Source organism: Pezoporus wallicus, unplaced genomic scaffold (genome assembly GCF_028554395.1).
Source record: "Pezoporus wallicus isolate ANWC-B61680 ecotype Strahan unplaced genomic scaffold, APGP_CSIRO_Pwel_v1 contig_4191, whole genome shotgun sequence".
NCBI lineage: Eukaryota > Metazoa > Chordata > Aves > Psittaciformes > Psittacidae > Pezoporus > Pezoporus wallicus.
The window spans coordinates 4,526,397-4,548,241 of record NW_026641383.1 but is presented as its reverse complement, the minus strand read 5'-3'; the positions used below and the strand labels follow the sequence as shown (position 1 = coordinate 4,548,241).

At 46.2% G+C, this 21,845-nt stretch overlaps 1 protein-coding gene across 1 annotated transcript in view; it reads left to right on the top strand.

Moving 5' to 3' along the window:
• The window catches only part of ISM1 (isthmin 1), a 38,945-nt gene extending 23,914 nt beyond the window's left edge, over positions 1-15,031 (top strand). Inside the window, exons 3-6 of the mRNA XM_057423325.1 lie at positions 5,774-6,041; positions 9,193-9,336; positions 12,643-12,732; positions 14,369-15,031. Coding sequence (XP_057279308.1) covers positions 5,774-6,041; positions 9,193-9,336; positions 12,643-12,732; positions 14,369-14,886 — 1,020 coding nt within the window. The 3' untranslated portion in view covers positions 14,887-15,031. The remainder of the gene's footprint in view (positions 1-5,773; positions 6,042-9,192; positions 9,337-12,642; positions 12,733-14,368) is intronic.
• Positions 15,032-21,845: the final 6,814 nt, after the last annotated feature.

Sequence of the window (21,845 nt, the reverse complement as noted above, 5' to 3'; positions counted from 1 at the left end):
CTTTCTTTTCCTAAAAGGTGGCTTACTCTGTTGGGAAACCCAGGATTACAGTGAATTCTTTCTCTTTAAACAGTACTGCACTGACCTGAATGGAAATAATGCCAGTTGTTGATTTGCACATTTCTCATCAGCTGTTTGGCAGGTGAGAGCCGAATCGATGCTCATTTGGCCTTTTACACAATGGCTTCAGGCTCTGTAAATTACAACCCTGGTGTTGTTAATTTGAGAGTCCTCTTAAGACTGTGAGATTGGAAAGGAGAAAAAAGCCTGTGTGTGTTGATCTAGCACAATGGCCACATTTACTTCTCGAAGCCCCACGACTTCTTTTTGTTTCTACTAGTACCAACCTACGTAGACCAAAAATAACATTTTTTTAAGGGAAATTATACCTGGAAATTTTAAAAACCCTAGTAAACAGGCATGAACCACAGCCTGAAAAGCAGGTTGAAAAGATATTCCAATGGGCTCTCCTTATGCCCATTCCTTCTCTCGTTTCCCATGAGATGGCAATTGCTGTATCATGCTCTGGTTGTGTGCTCTTTCAGGAAGTGGTAGATATCATAGAATCATAGAATAGTTAAGATTGGAAAGGACCCTAAGATCATCCAGTTCCAACCCCCCTGCCATGCACAGGGACACCTCATACTAAACCATCTCACCCAAGGCCTTGTCCAACCTGGTCTTGAACACTGCCAGGGATGGAGCATTCACAACCTCCCTGGGCAACCCATTCCAGTGCCTCACCACCCTAACAGGAAAGAATTTCCTTCTTATATCCAATCTAAATATTAATCTATATCAGAACACCATCACAGGAATTATGACAATTAACATGCTCCCAGATAATACTGTATTTATCAGGTGACAATCAAATATAAGTACAGTGGACTGTCTTCTAGGAAAAACTTCAGAAACAGCAGTTGGAGCTGCAGTAATCCAAATGCAATGTGACTTTTTGTGTGCAAGATCAGGACAACCCTTACTGGTCTATCTAAGGCATTCTAGCCTTGTAATATCACCCATCATTTCAAGTGGCATTTTATGCTTTAGCATAAATGGCCTTCTATGATGGGGCTACAGAACTGATGGACAGGGGTAGAGCAGTTGATGTCGTCTACCTGAACTTGTGTAAAGCGTTCGACACTTTCCCACACAACATCCTTGTCTCTAAATTGGAGTGACATCAATTTGATGGATGGACCACTCGGTGGATAAAGAACTGGCTGGATGGCCGCACACAAAGAGTTGTGGTCAATGGCTCCATGTCTGGCTGGAGAACAGTAACGAGTGATGTCCCTCAGGGATCGGTGTTGGGACCGGTCTTGTTTAACATCTTCGTTGCTGACATGGACAGCCGTGTTGAGTGTGCCCTCAGCAAGTTTGCCAATGACACCAAGCTGTGTGGTTCGGTTGATACCCTGGAGGGAAGGAATGCCATCCAGAGGGACCTCAACATGCTTGTGAGGTGGCTGATGCCAACCTTATGAAGTTTAACCATGCCAAGTGCAAGGTCCTACACCTGGGTCGGAGCAATCCCAGGCACAGCTACAGGTTGGGCAGAGAAGAGATTCAGAGCAGCCCTGCAGAGAAGGACTTGGGGGTGTTGGTTGATGAGAAAATGAACATGGGCCAGCTTCAGTGTGCGCTCGCAGCCCAGAAACCAACCGTATCCTGGGCTGCATCAAAAGGAGCGTGACCAGCAGGGCGAAGGAGGTGATCCTGCCCCTCTACTCTGCTCTTGTGAGACATCACCTGGAGCATTGTGTGCAGTTCTGGTGTCCTCAACATAAAAAGGACATGGAACTGTTGGAACAAGTCCAGAGGAGGCCACGAGGATGATCAGGGGACTGGAGCACCTCCCGTATGAAGACAGGCTGAGAAAGTTGGGGCTGTTCAGCCTGGAAAAGAGAAGGCTGCGTGGAGACCTCATAGCAGCCTTCCAGTATCTGAAGGGGGCTATAGGGATGCTGGGGAGGGACAATTCATTAGGGACTGTAGTGAGAGGACATGGGGTAACGGGTTAAAACTTAAACAGGGGAAGTTTAGGTTGGATATAAGAAGGAAATTCTTTCCTGTTAGCGTGGTGAGGCACTGGAATGGGTTGCCCAGGGAGGTTGTGAATGCTCCATCCCTGGTGGTGTTCAAGGCCAGGTTGGACAAGGCCTTGGGTGAGATGGTTTAGTGTGAGGTGTCCCTGTGCATGGCAGGGCGGTTGGAACTGGATGATCTTAAGGTCCCTTCCAACCCTAACGATTCTATGATTCTATGTAGTTCTTCCTGAAACATGGTCTTCCAGTTGCTCAGGGCAATGTTTATGCCGTTAAAGGGAATTCAGAAACATTGTCTCAGTAAACAGGATGAAGTACACTGAACTTTTCATGCACTCCAACAGGCAGGGATATATTTATCTTCTGTATAGTTTTGGCCAGGAGAAACTTGGATGTTGGTGTCTCAAGACATCTGTGCTTGATCCATTTGTTTCGTTCGAAGGTGACTGCAAATCTGTTGTTCTAATGTACCTATGCCAATTGTTTTTAACCATTTTTAGAGGAACATCATAATCTGTAGCGCACACAGCCATAGAAGAAGTGACTTCATCTTAGGTTTGAATACTTCTGGAGATGACTGTGGATTTAGACCAGGACCATGTTACCACAGACATTTTTGGAAGCTTGAGAAAAAAAAAGTAAATAATCTCTATAGTTTTGATAATCACTGGAGGAAAAAATCAGAGGAAAAGAAGTTTTTTAAACAGTCTCCAAGATAGAAGTCCTAAACCAGATCTATTTCTTAATTTTTGAGAGAACATGTTTTTGTTGGAGTCGTTACACAGCGTGAAAGCTTTTCCAGAGCTGCTTTAAATGCCTGGTTTTAACTACTCTAGATCTGATTACTTTTTTCCTTTCTATAAACAACCCCCAGTGTGGAAACCGATCAAACAAGACACGTGTTTGTGTGTCAGGTACATGTACCATGTATGTGCAGTCATGGGCTAATGTTAAGTCTGTCTGTAAGGACTGGGATGAATCCAGTGAATACTGGATTTTCAGGCTGGGATAGGGAGCAATAGCTCACCCGAAGCAGCCTCTTCTCTTCCCTCTGCCCTAACTTTGGGTCATACTATGGGGGGACTACAAGGCTTACTCACTGATTTCCTCCCTGCTTCTGGAAAGTCCATTGGACGCAAATGGGGCTAGTCCCTGAAACACACAGATTTACAGTCAACTGAAACTGCCTTTGTTTTTCATCTCCAAGAGTGGCAGTTCAGGCAATCCCAAGTTTCTTTATAGAGTTTCCTTCACTCTGTGTTTTTTATGCTGCAATTTAAACGAATAACTCAGTAATCAAAGCTTAAAACAGCAGAGAGAGGAATATAGATGTGTGTCAGCATTGGATTTTGCTTTGGTTATGTTCAGTTTTTAAATGGGCAGCGTGTTGGGAAACTCATTTTAACGGCCTCTGCTATAAGCCTCTTTGGTAGTAAAAGCAGACTGAAGAGGGATATCTGATTGCACAGACACATCTTGAAAGTGAGTTAGTGGCAGTGCTGTTGGAGGTCTGGTGAGGTCTAACGGTGCTGGAAGCTTGTGTGTTACACCTGCCTCTCTTCCCCTGTGCAGCACAAAGCTCAGCAGGAGTGTCTCTGTCCCTACAAACCCTCTTTTGCTTAAACTGACCTGGCATCCTGAATAAGGATTTCAAGTCAAATCCCTATGGTTTTTCAAACCATACCTGCCTGAAGCAAAGTGAGTTCATGCTTGTTGACTATCACATAACCACAGATTTCCAAAGCAAATGGAATGGTTATCAAGTGCCCCCCGCCTTTTTTATGAGGTTTTCTTTGCTTTGGGTTTTTTTGTTTGGGCTTGTGTTGCTTTTGGGTTTTTTCCACTCTGCTGAGTTATTGCTTACAGAGTTAATGTGGTCTTAAATATACTTGCTACTACAATACTGGAGTCCTACTAATTTTCACATGGGCAGTACTAAAGCCTTGCGACCGCTCAGTAACAGTTTCCTTTCACTTATTGTGAAAACCCTGTTTTCCTTGGATAGATGCAACACTTTTGAGTCCCTGAACAAACCCTCATGTCTTCAAACTTATGAAATCCATTTTAATTCTTGGTCTGTAGAAACTGAGGTTTAATGAAGTAATCATTCCAAGTCCATATTTAGTCTGGGAGTAAAATATCTTTTGTGTAAAGATGCTATTAGGCAGACAACTGCACTTTCCCTCGCTCTTGCTCTTTCTCCCAGTGGAGCTTCTTAGTAGCCTCAGAGTCATTTCATTTCAATGACTTGGTCTATGGTCAAATGCAAAGCATGAAATAGATGCAAAATCCCCTCTCTCCAAAAAAGGATGTGTGGGCATTGTCTGTGCAGCTGTGTTGGCAGCTCCGAAGCTATGGCAGCAGTTCTGGGTTTTGTCTATATCACACTCCTCTGTGGTGCACAGGTAGCTGAAGAAACATGGACACTTTTCTTTCTTCTTTATGTGTGTGTCTTGTGATGTTGCTAATAATAACTGTATAAAATGAAACCTTTAATCCACAATGCAAATCCATAGAGCTGGGTAACTGTTTTTTAGTATAACAGAACATTATTCTGTTATTCCTGGTTTTAGACAACCCAATTTTCATGGAGTAATGTCCTGAAATACTGCTTTCTAAATCTGTAAACAACGAAGAATACATCTGTGCCTATATTAGACCTTATAGATCTCTCTGATAGTCAGTGCTGTATCATGGTTGTTTAGCCAGTCCATTGTAATCACTGAACCACATACATTAGCACGAAGCATCAGTGCACTTACGATTTCTCTCTGGCCACACAATGCTTGCATGACTCACAGAGCTGGAGTTTCTGATGCCTAGTTCCTATTTCTACCTAAATAGCCACCTATATGCACACAGTATTTATCCAAGAGTTCCATAATTACACATTGTTTGACACACAGAAGGAGTAATCAAGGGGTATTCCTGTGCTCAATTATATTTACATTCATGTGTCTGTGAGAGAATTGGGCAGCAATCATTGAGTCTTGGCTCTGGGCTTCTATAGAGACTGTGACCGAGTTGTGTATCATTGTACATAGGGAAGACCTACTTCAGAGGGCTTAGCAGTGACTTACTCAGCGATGGCTGGAAGAGCTGCTGGCTCTCATCACGGCAGCGTGTGGTCTCACATGCTGGGTGACAGCCCACCCGTGATGTGGTGGAAGCACTGGTGCCGCAGGATGGGCCCTGCAAGGGGCTGGGCTGAGCTTCTGCAAGGCAAGGCAGACCCTGCGCTCTGCATCTTCCACATCTGCACTTCTGGTCTTACTCAGCCCTATCTTGAGCCAGTCCAAGTCCTTGAAACGGGTTCTGCACACTGGTGTGCTTCATGCTTGCTTCAAAATGAGCCTCAACGTAACAAGAGTATCAGATTTGGGTTTCTTTTTCCTGGTCATGTATGTTTGGCTTTAAACATCTTTTCCCCTTAAGGCAGCGAGTTCTCCTGCAAAGCTTTTAGGCACAGCATGGGTTATTCTTTTGTGCAGGGTTTTTCCTAGCCTTTGTTCCAAGGTCTGATTCAGCAGAGGTAGCAGAAGGAATCATTCAGCCGCTGCATATCTCTGGGCTCAGTAACCCACATATGGTTTACAACATGTGAACCCTACAGGATAACACAGCCCTTTTGCAGGGCAACACCAGTCACTTGTCTTCACTGTATAGAAAGTTTCCCACTGACTAGGAGGAGACACTGACAGGCTGGTCTGTTTTGAATCCCATAGGTTACCATTGAAGTGGTGGATGGCCCTGACACCGAGACGGACAAGGATCTGCAGAAAGAGAGCAGCAAGCCTAGCTGGCCAGTCCCATCGCCTGAATGGAGAAACTGGTGGCAAAGGTCCTCCACCTTGACTCGCATGAGCAGCGGTGACCAGGACTACAAGTACGACAGCACTACTGAGGACAGCAACTTCCTAAACCCTCTCGGTGGGTGGGATAGTCATGCACCCAGTCACCGGACATTTGAGTCCAAGGAGCAGCCAGAGTATGGTAAGTTTGCATTCCAGGCCTCGTATGGGCATCTTGGGATTGTAAAAACGAGTTTGGGGGAAATGAGAATGGCGAGGCATCGCTGAGAGCGTGCCAAGCAAAACAGGGTTTTTCAGCATGTGGCTTTTGTTCATCATCTTTTAAATACGAAGCTGCGCAGATGCACAGGCTGTACTGTGGTAGCTGCATTCCACTGGTAAGTCTATAATCTTGAAAATCATACCAGTTATCCCATAAAAGGACCTTTTTTTAGTCCTAAGTGTACTTTTTTTAAAAGCAAAGGAAACAAGGTTTCGCATTTATTTTTAGAGTAAGGAGAAGTACAAATTTAGAGTTGTGCGGTGGTCTGGGAGCCCAAATGTAATTATTGGATAAATGAGCGAGATCTAAGACATGGTAGTATTTGGTGGATACACAAATAAGATGAATTTTGTTGGTGCATGCGTGGGGAGTGGCATATGCAGCAGGAACATTGTGTATTTGCGTGTGCAATTCTCTTCCAGATGTGTCATGGTGAAAACAATTGTTTTCAGCTTGTTGCGTGAAACAGCTGCAGAAACTAGAAACAGAGGGGAGCTACAGTCACTCACTGCCCCAGCGGGCTGTAACTGCCTGCATGGGAATGACTCAAGGGAGGTGAACTAATAGGTGCTCACAGGTAGCACAGAGACTCTCGTATTCAAGGTGTATGTAAATGTAAACCCAGATGTTGTTAGAGCAGGGCTTCGAAGCCACAGTACTTTTACCCTGGCAATTCTGTGGCATTCCCTAAATACTGCAGAGTGGCTCTCGTGCACTGCTTCATCTCGTTTTTCCCCTCTTTTGGTTATCTTGCAGTCCTAGAGACTTAACAATTGAAAGAGACTTCTCATGGAATCGCGTGTTTAAACACATACATATGTATTAAATTTTGTGGCCAGAAGATTAGAGTCTGTCCTTTCTTTCTGCACCTGCATTTATTTGTGGGCACACTTTATTGCCAAGAATTCATATATTAGGCAGGTAAAATAAAATTGCTTTTGCAAATAATTGTGGTAGAAAAACATTAATAAGCATTACAGCAGGGGGGTTGGAACTGGATGATCTTAAGGTCATTTCCAGCCCTAACTATTCTATGATTCTATGATTACAGATATAAAAATGGGAAGAACAGGTTGTGCTCCAGCTGAAAACCTAATGTATATTTAACAGTAGATACTCTGTGTTTCACACTGCAGTATAAACACTAGGTAGGTAGGCCTAGAAATTGTCCCAGAGCTCTCTGCTGTACACCAGAGCACCCTACTGATTGGAGAAGACTCCTGGCCTTCGTGGACTAACCTAAAATGTCATGTGCCATTGGCCTTGGCCAGGAGGATCATAGAATCCTATGAACACAGAATGGTTTGGGTTGGAAAGGACCTTAAGGTCATCCAGTTCCAACCCCCTGCCATGGGCAGGGACACCTCACACTAGAGCAGGTTGCTCCAAGCCTCATCCAGCCTGGCCTTGAACACTGCCAGGGATGGGGAAGCCACAGCTTCCTTGGGCAGCCTGTGAGGCAGTGCCTCACCACCCTCATAGTGAAGAACTTCTTCCTTATATCTAACCTAAATCTTTCCTGTTTAAGTCTGAACCCATCACCCCTTGCTTGTCCTAGCAGCAGATCCTACCTGTATGAGGCTTTTATGCTAGTACCACCCATCGCTTCATGGCTCTGTTTCCCTTGTCCTCCCAGGATTTTGGGTCTTTGCATGCAAGCATTAACCATGCTCCCATCCACCATGGACACCTGATGCCAGTGTGGTGGCTTCCTGATTGGCAGCCATGTAAGAAAAGGAGGAAAAGCACATGAGGTCCCAGCCACGAGGAGCTCACATCTAGGCAGCTTGCTGCGAGTGAGATATATAACCTTGCCATACTCCTGGCAATAAATGTTTAATAGCACCCCACAGAGTTGTCATCAGTCATTACATATGGTACAAATCAAGTTACGTGTTCTACTAACCAGCTCAGGAAGCCCACAGACAGCATGGCAGTGAGGGGGGAGTGGGAATCACATGCAGCCCAGAGGCCAGTGCATGCAGGGGTCTGTCCCTGGCTCTTGCCTCTACATACAAATCCTGCTTATAGCAATAGAGCAGGGCTGGCTCAGAGTCACTAAGCCCAGTTTTGCTTTGCTGCCAGTGCTGCTTTAACCCCAGTGAGCAAAGGCTGCGAGTTATGATCATAGGGTCAGCCCAGTATCTCCTGTAGGCTGCAGAGAAATCCATTAAGCCAGACATTCCCTAGCAAGAGATCATGCTCAAGCAGGGGAGGCCAGTGAGAAGGCAAGGACACTGTGTATGGTTCATGGAGTCCATTTGAGGGCCTTCACAAGGTGGGATGTGCAACGGGTAGCTCTGCAAACAAAGGTTCTAAGGTGTTTAGGTACTTACAGTGGCACTGAGCTATGGTGGTGCAGACTTGGTATGGTTTGCCCTTGGCTGTCTACCAGAACAGAATAAAGTTATGCTTTGTTTTCAGAAGGTTCCTGCTAGTAAACAGTCAGATTTGATGTTATTTAATAATTCACATGAAACACTACAAATTGCATGCTGTTCTGGGTGCAAGATGCCTATGCAGTTCCCTATACTCACAGCAGTATTCCTGCAGTATCTGTTTCCTGTTCAAGGGACTGAAAAACAAATTGCTGTTTTCACACATACCCCTCTGCCTCCCATAGCCCAACATGCTTGTGTCCTAAAAACTAATTGAGTATTGTTGTGCTATTGCTGTGTGTTTTGAAAAGACAAAAAAGAAAACCTCATTTACCCTGTGCCTGATTAGTCTGTGGTCAGAAAACATATTCCTGTACACAGGGAAATGATGTGGATAGACGTGCACTGTTAGTTCATGACCCAGCTCCGCAGCTGAGGGTTCTCAGCTGCCAAAAGGTCAAAAGAGAAAGGAAATATTTTTTCAAATCATGTTGCATGCATTTCCCTGAGGAGCATCAAGTGTGAAAACCATTTAAATAGCAGGCTTACGCCTGGCATTTAGCCCAAGCTTCAGGTAGAGACATCTGGATTCCATTCTTGTTTTGCCTGCTTAATAAAAACCACTACACAGTAGTTTGGGGCAGTAGGAGTTTTGTTTCTTCATTTCCTTCCTCATCTTTGTTCTCACACAGATTACATGGACGGCGAGGGAGACTGGAGCCCGTGGTCCCTCTGCAGCGTCACCTGCGGCAGCGGCAACCAGAAGAGGACGAGGTCCTGTGGGTACGCCTGCACGGCCACCGAGTCACGGACCTGCGACCGGCCCAACTGCCCAGGTATGAGCATGGCCAGGGAGCTGCTGGCTCAGCTGTGATGTCCAGAGAGCCACTGGCTCAGCTGTGATGTCCAGAGAGTCACTGGCTCAGCTGTGATGTCCAGAGAGCCACTGGCTCAGCTGTGATGTCCAGAGAGTCACTGGCTCAGCCGTGATGTCCAGAGAGCCACTGGCTCAGCTGTGATGTCCAGAGAGTCACTGGCTCAGCTGTGATGTCCAGAGAGCCACTGGCTCAGCTGTGATGTCCAGAGAGTCACTGGCTCAGCTGTGATGTCCAGAGAGCCACTGGCTCAGCCGTGATGTCCAGAGAGTCACTGGCTCAGCTGTGATGTCCAGAGAGCCACTGGCTCAGCCGTGATGTCCAGAGAGTCACTGGCTCAGCCGTGATGTCCAGAGAGCCATTGGCTCAGCCGTGATGTCCAGAGAGTCACTGGCTCAGCTGTGATGTCCAGAGAGCCACTGGCTCAGCCGTGATGTCCAGAGAGCCACTGGCTCAGCTGTGATGTCCAGAGAACCACTGGCTCAGCTGTGATGTCCAGAGAGCCACTGGCTCAGCTGTGATGTCCAGAGAGCCATTGGCCCAGCTGTGATTGTGTTCACTGAGCTGGGGAGTGGGGAGAGGCAGGCAAGGGGCAGGAGAGCCATTCTGTCCACAAAGCCATGGGGCCATTCATTCCCTGGCTAGGTAAGAGTCCCAGTGGGAAGAGCCACACTGGTTTTCAAGGCCATTCATTAAATGGCAGGTTCTTTGCTAGCAATAATGCGCTGCTAGATCCAGTCCCCTGTCCCTTGGCACTTGAAAGACAAGTACAGGCTTTTCCGAGGCAGTCATCTCTGTGCACAGCACATTTGTATTCCAAGGGGTGAAATCTACTCTATGGGAACAAATTTGTATGAATTCTAGCATTTCAAAACAGCTGTGCTGTCACCTCAGTGACTCAGGTTTTGCTGTGCAACGGGTGGGCATGCCTGTCTTGTGACCAAAGAGCTCCCCCTCAGCTTTATGGCTTTTAAGTTTTGTGCCTAATATATACAGAGTTGCTTTAAGACTGCACGTGTATTAATATGGAAAAAAAACCAACCACTTCAAATACCTGCTTTGCATTTCACCCCAGAGATTTTGGGTCCATTGGGCATTAAGCTACAAGATTTCCTGTCCTGGAAAGTCAGTTTTAAGGTGGAAATGTCACTTCTGTTTCCATACATAGTGCTTAATAATTGGAGAATTATAAACCAGCAGAGTTTGGTTCCACAACATCTGTGCACAATGGGATGAAGGAATGTGTAGTTTTGGCTTGACTGTATGCAGAATATATGGCCAAGGAGCCTTAACTTAGCTCCGACCCATCTATAGGCGTTGGCATTTAAATGCCAGTAACGGAGGCATCCTTACCATCACACAGTGGTGAAAGCAGGGCTGAGCACTCAAACCTACGTCATAAACATTTAAAGCTGCTATGGAAAACTTTCCTGTGATGTTCTTTAAATGCTGCTGCCTGTTAGGGTTTAGGCAAATGTGTAATGCAGTGATGCAGGAGTTGCCACAATGCATGGGATATGTGCGATTTTGTTACTTCCCGAGATGGGAGAGAAATAAAAACACATGCTGTGGTGGTATGTGTTTCACTGAGTTTACTTAATGACTCAGAAAGGCAGAAATACTTAAACTGGAGGTCAGGTTTTTTGATGGGAAGTGAAATGTCAGCAGTGCTGGAGAGAAGACACAGGATCCCCAGTGAGAACAATAGATGTTTCCCACTCGCAGGTAGATGTGAGTTGCAATCGCATCCATTGCCAGGTAATGGCTGCTCAGCACTTCAGGAGAAAAATGTTCCTGGATGCTCTCATGCATCCTAAACCTGCAATAATAAGGGGTTAATTCCAGAAGAGAGCATGTAGCCCCCACTTATACTCTCCAGTGTCTATTACCAGCTAGCATCAAACAGTGGCAAACTTGAAAGGAGATATTATGTCATATAACAGACCTCCAACGATAAGCAGGCAAAATATGTTTACTCTTTGGGGCTGTGCTGACATTTTTGAAATTACAAGGGCAAAGCTCAGCTTCTGCTGTTTGTAGTTCCAGCAGTGAATTAATGCCTTGTAATGGGTTCTTGGGTATCTATTATTCTGCATCTACTGCTGGAGTTAAGGCAAAACCCGATGATAATTTTATTGAAGAGCAGCCTGAGGCTGTTTTGAAGCTTTGCAAGCCACTATTATACCCCAGTTCAAAAGATCAGGAGAAAGTTCATTGGCGAGAAGTTGGATGCTGAACAGGCTCCATTATTAACCATATAGTTATCATATATTAAAGAGCTTTCTGCTCTCTTTGGAGGTCTTTAATTCAATGGAGAGGCAAAAAAAGAAACCCCAAACCTGTTCAAATGCTTCTTTGAAGAGACATTTGTTTTAAGGCTGCATGGCACAGAAATGAGGGAAGCATTGAGCTGGTAGGTAGGCCTACCCAAAGCAGCAATGAGAGGATGTTTACTTTGGCAAGACCAATTAATACATTTTCTGGCAAGACCTCTGTCTCTATGCTGATAGCAAACTTAACTGGAGGCTGTTGGAAGATCCTGGTATTAAACTGCTGTAGGTGGTAGGAGATGGGATTGATTGGAGAGGTTATTTATCTCATGCCTACTCACACTTTTCAACTCCCCAGACTGGGAGAGACCAACAAGCACCAATCTTCTTGTAGTAGCATCACTCTTCCTCCTACTTCATATATGGTTGGATGTGAACTTACCTGTCCTCAGGCATGTCTCTGTTTTAGAAGTAGCACAAAAGCTGTCTCTTTTCAGACACCACATTTTGCCCAACATGTTAGAGCTGCCATTGGGGCACTTGTTTGTAACTTGTGACCCATGCTCTCGAGAAGGTGCTGGTCACGTAAAGCTGACTAGGTGGCTTTTGGTAAAGCGTGTACAAAGCTCCAACTGGAATTACTGGGAGAGGCTGGCAAGCCTTGCTTCAGGAAGAGGAGGACCTGTGTCAGGTCCCTCACTACTGCCCTTGCACTGTGTTCATAACTGACCGCTTTGCTGCTTAAATATAATCTAAGCTCTGCAACTGGAAAACCTTTGACCTTTGGCCTAAGCTAATGCTTTATCCTCTGAACATCATAGATTCCATGGCCATTATACTTTTAAACAAACACCTCTTTGAGCAGCAACCTCAGGTTACTGCCCTGCTGAACAAAAGCACCTTGAAGAACTGGGGAAGGAGGGGTGGCAGGGAAGCAGTTGATCTCATTGTGTTTTAATAGGAAAACACCATCACAGCTAACATGTGTTTGTCTTAGGGATTGAAGATACCTTCCGCACAGCTGCCACAGAAGTGAGCTTACTTGCAGGAAGTGAAGACTTCAACGCTACCAAGCTGTTTGAAGTTGGTAAGCAGCCTTGTCACTCTTCCAGTAGTAGATAAGAGACTTCCTTAGATTTTCCTGGATTGACTTTTGCAGTAGGACCAAGGTTTTGAGTTTACCATTGAAAATGTCAGTAGTAAAGGCCATTTATTATCTTGCTTAAGTTTACGATCTGAACCTTAGCTTGCTTCTGCCATAAAACCTGCCTCCTCTTCAGCCTTAGTAAATGTCTCTGCTTCTCTCATTATAAACTGGTGGTTCTCTGTCCTAGTTCAGAAAAAGGGCTGTAAGGCTCCATGCTACTGGAGGAGGGGGGAAATCAAACACTGTGCTTTGAATCTTCAGCGTTATGCTGAAATAGCCTCAAATAGAAGATAGTGTAAAAGCATTTTAGGTACAGCTGAGAAAAAACAACAGTGACTTTTACAAGCGTGCACAGTTTTATAACTGTGTGCTCTGCAGTAGGGCTAGCCAGAGCAATTTTATAAGGCATAACTCAACACTGATCTATGTAAAACTGAGTTCAACATCTGTAACGTTCTGATTTCATGCCCCCAACGAAGCCGTAGTGTGGCCACTCTTTGACACTGGATGTGGGCTAACTGGATAAATAATGTAACCCAGCACCTCCCTTCTATGGTGGTAGAGCACAATAGGACTCTTTAAGGAGATAAAAAAACAGGACACAGTCACTAAGTAAATATTTTGCAAAGATGTTTGCTGTAAGAGTTTGAGGTCCCAGCCTTTGCCTTACCCCAGAGTCCTGTTAAGTAAGTGTGGAGCAAGATGTTCAGGGAGTTTTAAAACCCGTAGCATGATACAGACACGCTGAATAATGCTTTGGGTAGGAGATGTTTAACTGGATTCTCCCCAGACTCTTGTGAAATAATAAAGTGCCAGTATTAAATATGCTACTAGTCTATAAATCTCTTTAATCCTAGGTGTAAGTCATGGCTCTGGTGACATTAAATCCTCCTAACGTAGATACTCCAATATTATGTCACATGTGCCCTTCTAGAATCTGAATCACTTTTGGCTGCATTGGCCAGCTGTCAGTCTCCACGTTTGAACTACAGTTACTTGAAATACCCCTTTGGGAAGGTTGAGACCAAACAGAAAAAGTATTTGTTAGTTAAAGGAAAGACCAAATTAGGGCTTAATAATGAGCTTCAGAAAAAGCAATCCAGGCCTTGCTTGCCACCTTGGCATTTCTAGCGTCATGAGAAACTTCAACACGTGGATCTGCTGCTCTTACAAGGTGAGTGGTCTAGGGATTCAAACTGGAGACCAGCATCAAATCACCCTGACTCCCCTATTTCAGTTCTGTCACTTGTAAACCCCTAGTAGTTTGTAAACCCTCTTGTGCTGCATGGGGATGCTTGCAGCTTAATTAGAATCTGCCAGGTAGGAGGAAAGCTGAAGATTCTTCCTGGCACAGCTGTGCACTGTGATTCAGACTAGCACTGCCTGAGGCCCTAAAGGCAGTCACACATGTGATTTCTTCATCTGTCAAGACAGCACATTGCAGGGAGGCAAGCTCTGAGTGCCCTTTCCTTCTTAAGTAAAGCACTGGTGCTGGGCAGTTATTTGTTATCACTGATCATACGAACTGGGATGTTGCATAATGTCTCTTAAGTTTCCATTTCCTGCCCTTAAACAGATACTGATAGCTGCGAAAGATGGATGAGCTGCAAAAGCGAGTTCTTGAAGAAATACATGCACAAAGTGGTCAATGATCTTCCCAGCTGCCCGTGCTCCTACCCCAGAGAAGTTGCATACAGCACTGCTGAAATCTATGATCGACTGAAGAGGAAAAACTTCCGCTGGAAAGATGCGAGTGGTCCAAAGGAAAAACTGGAGATCTATAAACCCACTGCACGGTACTGCATCCGCTCCATGCTCTCTTTGGAAAGCACAACGCTTGCAGCACAGCACTGCTGCTACGATGATAATATGCAGCTGATTACCAGAGGGAAAGGGGCAGGCACACCGAACCTGATCAGCATTGAATTCTCAGCAGAACTCCATTACAAAGTGGACATTCTGCCTTGGATTATATGCAAAGGTGACTGGAGCCGATACAATGAAGCGCGGCCTCCAAACAATGGGCAGAAGTGCACAGAAAACCCTTCAGATGAAGACTACTACAAGCAATTTCAAGAAGCAAGGGAATACTGAGATGTTCCTCCTCTTGAGACACAAAATAGCATTCGTTTCCTGGATGCCAAAGAACTGATAACGGCTGCTGCATTGTCTCCTTGACAGGGGTTGATCAGTTTCTTTCTAATGAATGTATATAGTTGTAATATAATACATAAGTATTTTTCATAGTGTGTGTAATTTATAAACACATATCTCTCTATCTCACACACACCTATTTTTACATACAGACATACATAAAACTTGTCCTGGTAGGATTTTATACTGCAATAATGTTCATTTAACAATGTGCATTTCATTTTATTCCCCAACTGTAACAGAAGTGTGAGGTGGAGGCAAGGGGGGGCAGCTGCCATCACCGTCAGGCCCCAAGGCTCCAACTGAGGAGGGCACATAGTTAAAAGTTGTTATAAACAATAGGATTGAAGAATGCACTCTTCCATATGGGAACGTTTTACAAGATTAATACACCTACAGCATCAGTTTTCTCTATAATTGACTTCATGACTAATCATATCTAAGAAAGGAAGACTATTTTTTTGGAAGGGTAATACTCAAAAGTGGCTATAGACAATTACTAGCAATTTTGTCTTGGTTTTCTTCCTGTTATGGTCGAGCTCGGGTCTTTGCAGCCCACCTGGGGTAGGCTTGCAGGGAGATGTATCTGTGGTTTTCCTATGGACCAGAAAAGGTCTGATGCAGTGATTGTGCAAGAGTTACAGGTCAGGTATGGAGCTACAGCCATCAGGGCTTATGTTCTACACTGGGAGCAGATCTTCAGGGCAGCTACCTGTAAACCGGGCATGCCATAGGTCACTGGAGGAGTGAGGCCAGAGGAGGAAACCATGTCAAAGGGAAATAAAAGGAAAAATCACAGTTGCTTCCCAATTTTCTGTAGGAAGAGTGTTGAGATCTGTTTGTTTCTTTCTTTTAAGAAAAGAAAGATCATTTTTTTAAAAGAAAACAAAAATCAGAGCACACATTTCTAAGCTCCCTGAGACAAAGCGTGCATCCAGCCCTTTTCCCCCATCTACCACACACCAAGTGCACAGCGTTCTACAGAAGAAGCTGTTCTTTCAGGAAGCTGTGTGGGAGGAACTATTGGTGAGTCAAAATGTCTTAAGTTTTAAAAAGCTAGCATTATTTTTGTAAAGTATTTATTGAATTGTAACAATAACTCACATGCGGGATATGTGTCTGACATGAGAGGCTTCTGCAGATGGAACTCGATTGCCAAGAACAAGGCTGTTGTTAGGCAAAGGTTTTACTTCCAAATTTTGATAGAGTGCCAGTTTACGTACGTAATCCTGTAATTAAGCAGCTGATAACCTGCATTCTTATGAAAGATAAAAACTACCCCATGGGTAAATAAACACAGTTCCATCCTCCAAAAGGCTGTCTTGCTGCAAGTCCATGTCTTCATTTGGAAAATTAAGACTAAATGTTACTAGAGTAATGCCTATTTTTGGGTTACGTGGGCTGATGTATGTGTGGAACCTCACACAGCGGCAATGCAAATCTTGCATTGCCATCAGTCTTAGCTGAAAGATTGGCCATGAAAGACAATTTCTCCTGCTATGCACATACACCCATCTACTCTGTAGGGCTTTTCTCTAGCTCTGTGTCCTTTCAGGTGCTGGTCAATTGCAGCTTCCTGGATAGATGTACATGTGCATGGCCCCCCAGCATCAACGTGTGCATGGCAAGTCTGCTGTGCCTGGGAAGCATCAGGCTTGTGTTGGTTTGCCCAAATGGTGAAAGAGGATTAAAAAGCAGCCTGGAGACCCGCTCTGACCAGAGGAGTGGTGCACATGCTGCAGAGGCTCTTTTACAGTCCAGGTTTCCAGAGAGACAATGGTCCCAGCAAAGCCATTGAGCACCCACAACAGCGACCTACCGAGGTGACCGCAGCAGCTGGAAGTCTTGGCCAAGCCATTGGATCTCCCCAGATGTGGGCTGGAGTTGGAGGTGGGGGGAGTCGTGGATGTATTATAGCACACGCTGGTGGTAACAAAACATGGTTGGTTGAGCAAGAGGGTAAACATGGGGATTGCTCCTTCATTTTTATAAAACCCAGGTTTTGCAGATTCTTGCGAGGTCGTAAGAAGGAGCCACCGGCTAGCAGAGCCAGGTAAATTGATCGCAGATGGGTGAAAGGCATAAGCAGCTCCAGGATCAGTCCCTTCATAGGGAAGACAGGTATTTTCTGCATCATGGGGGAGAAAGCGCTGCTTTTTACTTCACTGAGCAGCATGGGGGGAACTACAGTCTCAGGTTTCTCCAGTCACAGTTCTTCAGACACAAAACACATCCCCGCAGTTTATGGATTAGTAAATTATGGTGCTACTGAGAAATGCTGCTGCATCAATAATACTGAGCATAACAAAGTGTCAGGGAAGAGAAATTATTCTAATAAATGAAATGACGCACACAGCTTTAAGTGTTCCCACTCATAGCTTGCCAAGGCTAGCAGCTCTGAAGGAGCCCGAGAACCACTGGTGGGGACCTACCAGGTTTTTTGTAGGATGAGTCCTAGAGCACAGATTGAGAGAGTATTCATTCACACTTCTGCAGGCTTCAGCTACAGTCTGAATGGAAAACAGTCCTATTTTACAATAAATTATGATCCATTCAGGGCTGGACTGCTTTTTGTTCTGTTTTCCTTCTCTCATTTCCAATGACTTGAATTGTACCTGGAATGACTTTGTGTAGGAGTCCTTAGCAAGGTGCTGGAGTTTACCATGGCCAAATTTGGGTCAGTGTCTTAAATACAGAGCTCTTCATGTTAGAATAAGACCTGAGGAAGGGTTTGTGCTCTTACTTCGTGAGGCACAGGGCGGTTGTTAGAAGAAGCTGTTACATTTCGAAGTTACTATTGGATGACCCCAACCAAAGATGTGAGTGGGATAGAAACAAGCAGAGCTAAACAGCACGTGTGGTCTCAACACTGATAAATCCTCAGAGTCCCCACTCCCATAGTCACCCTGCTCCCAAAAGGGAACTTGAATTATAGACTACACACAACTGCTCCATATCTGAACTATCGTGTTTACCAGTGTCTTATCAGCAAGGCCAGAGCAGGGTGTGCTCAGCCCCCAGCCTCTCGTTCCTCTGCACTGCCTTTCTCTTGGGCAAGCACAGCTGTTTGTGCAGCAAGAGGAACCAGCCAAGTCATCCAAGTTATTTTTAACCCTGATCGATCAGCAGATACACATTACCTCACGGATTTAGTCGAGTTGGCAGGAATAACTAAAGCTGGCACTGCTGCTGAGAAAGATGTGCGGAGCGGTGCCCCGAGGCAGACACAAATGGATGGAGCACGTACCTTTGATGGTTAAAAGGATGAGCGGGTCTGGCTGCACATCGCCCAGCTGTGGAGCAGCAAAATTCCACTAACATATCCCACACTGAGGCATATGGGTTGTAGGACAATACAGCGAAAAGCAAAACCACACACACACATACTGACGAATCCCCACTGTCCTGCATTAGTTACCAGCTGCATTCCCCCCACTGTGCAGAGTAGTTAGTACTGTCAACATGCATTGCTTCAGAAAATGCCAGTGAGCTCACTGGCCTGCCTTTTCCATAGACAGCATCTCCACTGGGATTGTAGGGTGCAGTGATGATGCACCTGATGCTTCCACCTGAGCGGGGTCAGACGAGCTGAAGAGGGTGAAAAGCAACCTCTCCCAGTGGAAGTCTCTGCTGCTACCTGCAGGGGTAACGGGATGCATGTGAGCCACTCGGCAAGGGGATGCCCTGACAGAACACAGCAGTCCCTGATGCCAACGTTTCCTACCTGTGGTGGTCTTCCTGGTCAGCAGCAGGAAGGCAGTGAGGGAGCACCTGCACTTGGTGGTGATGGTCCAGGGGCTGCTTGAGGAGCTGCTGGTGCTCCCCCGTGCCTCCCCTTGCTCCCCTTCCTGCTTTTGGCATCAAGGCACCAGCAGCCAGTGTGGCACCGCAGCTTATGCTCAGCAGCAGTCAATGCATTCATCCGTCCTTGGAGACAATCATTCATGTTCAGGCTGGGCAGGCAGCACAGAAACCTGGTGTGAACCATTCCTAAGGCTGGTCAAGAAGCGGGCAGGGCAGTGAGTCTGCTCATAACCCTCCATCCAAAGTAACTCTGCAGGCTCCGTGCAGTCACCCACCCTCGTGGGACAGTGGCATGGCAAGGTGCTCTCTTTATAACCCCGAAGAGGAAGCCTGCAAAACAGATATGGACAAGCTGGGGTCCGTTCATGCTCCCTGCGTGCACCTGCACAAGCATGGCCATGTCCCTCCCCTCCATACACACGGATCCTGGAGCACATGAGAGGGAGAGCAAAGACCAGACTAAAGATGACACTTCTTCCAGCAAACTGGTGTGGCTCTGTGTGGCTGCCTGGCATGTCTGTGACAGTGGAGCGAGCATGTGTTTTTCTATCATCACCAGTTCCCCCCCACCCCGGTCTTTTCCCTTTGTGGCTTTTAATGGAAAAATGTGTGGGCAGTTTCCATTACGCCTGCGCTGTTTCAGACAAATTAAGGGGTTGGCTAAGAAATCCCTGGTTTCATGTTTCATACAAAATACACACACATGCATATATTTATATGTCTGTGTAAATTAATTTAGGATATCCTCTCGTCATGTGCTCCATGGCAGTAGGTTGTGGCGCGCGGTGCCTGCAGACACCCTGTGCAGAACAGCACTTCCTTTCGACCAGCGCAGGGGGATGAGGGCACTTTTGCCCTTGCTGTGCAGCTGAAATGGCTTCAGCTCTGCCGTTTACTTTGTGAGTGGCAGGTTTATTCGGTTTTCCTTTTCAGCTGCATTGCTAACGCCACATTTCACCTTTTATGACTGTGCTAATTTTCTATCAGTTCAGGGAGTTATACATTTCTTCCTTGTTTGTGCTTTATCACAAGAAGGATCGGGGGGGGGCGGTATTTGAAGCACACAGAGAAGCTTTTCATTCAGTAAAACGCACGATTTATAAGGGGTTCAGAATGTTATACTGGGGAGGTGATAGCAGTATGACACAGGTCAAAGCAGCCAAACCTAACAAAACCAAGTGTGGGTGGCTCTGGTTTTCGGAGGAGTGCTTAGATAATATTTCCTTTTAAAAACTGGGCAAACAACATTACATGTGTTAAATGTCAGAGTTTTTGCCGTTTATTACGGGCCTGACCGATGCTTCACATAAGAGCGGAAGGGTGCTTTGCTCCATGGGTTTGAGGAGGGCTCTGGTATGATTCCAGAACATGCCTGAAGCAAGGCACAGCATCTGCACACCATGGTGGCAGATGCAGGATGTGAGTCAGAAAGTTTGGGGAGCAGAGAAGGCTTGGGAACCAGCTCCCACCCCAAGCACCATCTCCAGGCTGGCTCCTGCCTCTGCACAGCTGTGCTTGACCTGCTTGTTTGTGCCCAAAGCCAAGCTGCAGCCATCCCCTTCCCCACTTCCCAGGGACAGCTCTTGAAGGGATATTGCTCAGCTGCAGAGAGCAGACTGGGTGCAGCCCTGTCCGGCTGAGATGGGCTCCTTGAATCAGGAAGGAGGATGGGAAAGGTGCAAAAGCGCAGACACAGGGACTCCTGTGCTCCCTGTCCTCAGCAGCATTTACTACCAGTTACTATCAGTTTACAGGCAGTGGGGAGCACCTTCAAACCACGGCACAGCCTGGCTTCATATACCCACCAATGAAGCGTGAGTGTGAACCTTGAGCAACTTACCGGCACCGTCCTAGTCCCCGTAACCCATTTAGGAATGGACATTTAGGAGCGGAGATGAAGCCAGCACAACACCTCCATCTAAAACCAGCCACCACCAGCAGGCAAAAGCACAGCTTTGTTTCATGTGCAGATGTCCTGGTTATTCCAACAGATCCAGGCATAGCAGTAAGTAGTGGCTTGGAAACCCAGCAAGGTCTGCCTCTGCACCAGTTCTCCTACACAACCCTTATCTTACAACCTGCCTGGGAAACACAAACAGCAAAAGGGTGTAGAAATAGGAGTTGTCTCACCAGGTTAAGAAAGAGGACACAGAAACAGGAATGGGAATGGCTTCTGGCCGGTGTGAAAAGGAAACAGCAGTGCATTGGGTTACAAAGTGGCCTCATTAAGGATCATCAGGGTTTATAACAATGTGTGGGTAATGATAGTCTCAGAGAGGGGAAAGTCAGAAGGCACAAAGCAAGTCTTGAAAAGGAGCCTAGCAAAGGGAATGCTGAAGCAGTGCTTACATCCCCAGCAGGCTGAGGGCTTCCCTTGCCCTGCCGTATGCTCACAGACCCATTCCCAACTAGTGCATCACGTCTTTAATCACCACGAGGTACACAACACCAGGAAAGCCCAATGGAAGGGTACAGGGGGTAGGTGTAAGGGGAGGAAAAGTCACTGAGCCTCTTTTCCTGACCGACAGCCTACATGGGCTCATGCTCGCAGTGGTAGCTCCACCACAGCTCTCAGCTGCCCGCAAGAGGCCGATGGCGGTGGTTAACCTTGACAAATAACTATGTTTTGCCCTTGCCCATAGTGGCACAGCAGTCAGTATTCCTGTAATTTAATGTGGCTTTAGCTCCAAAGGTCAACCCCCTCTGTCTCACACCCATATCAACCACCCAAGGCAGTGGGATTCCCTCTCCTCAAGCACCACCGGCTGCACAGGAGCAATGCCTTGGGTCACTTTGCAGGTCAAGACTCTTTCCCCATATGGAAAGGGAGACCTGGCCTCGTCTTCCTAGCACACAGACAGGAGGCACAAAGCCACGCACGGGCTGGAGGTGGGAGAGGAAGCTTGGCCCAACCTCAACCTCAAACACAACCGCATCTGTCACTGCTATGTTGGGTGGCCTGGTTACACACACAGCATTGTCCCTGCAGCCGCAGGGACTACCCTGCAGTCTTTGAGTCAGAAGGGAAGCAGCACTGTGCTCCGTGCCTGACCAGCACTGATGGGGAGCAGGAAGGTGGGAAGACCCAAGAGATA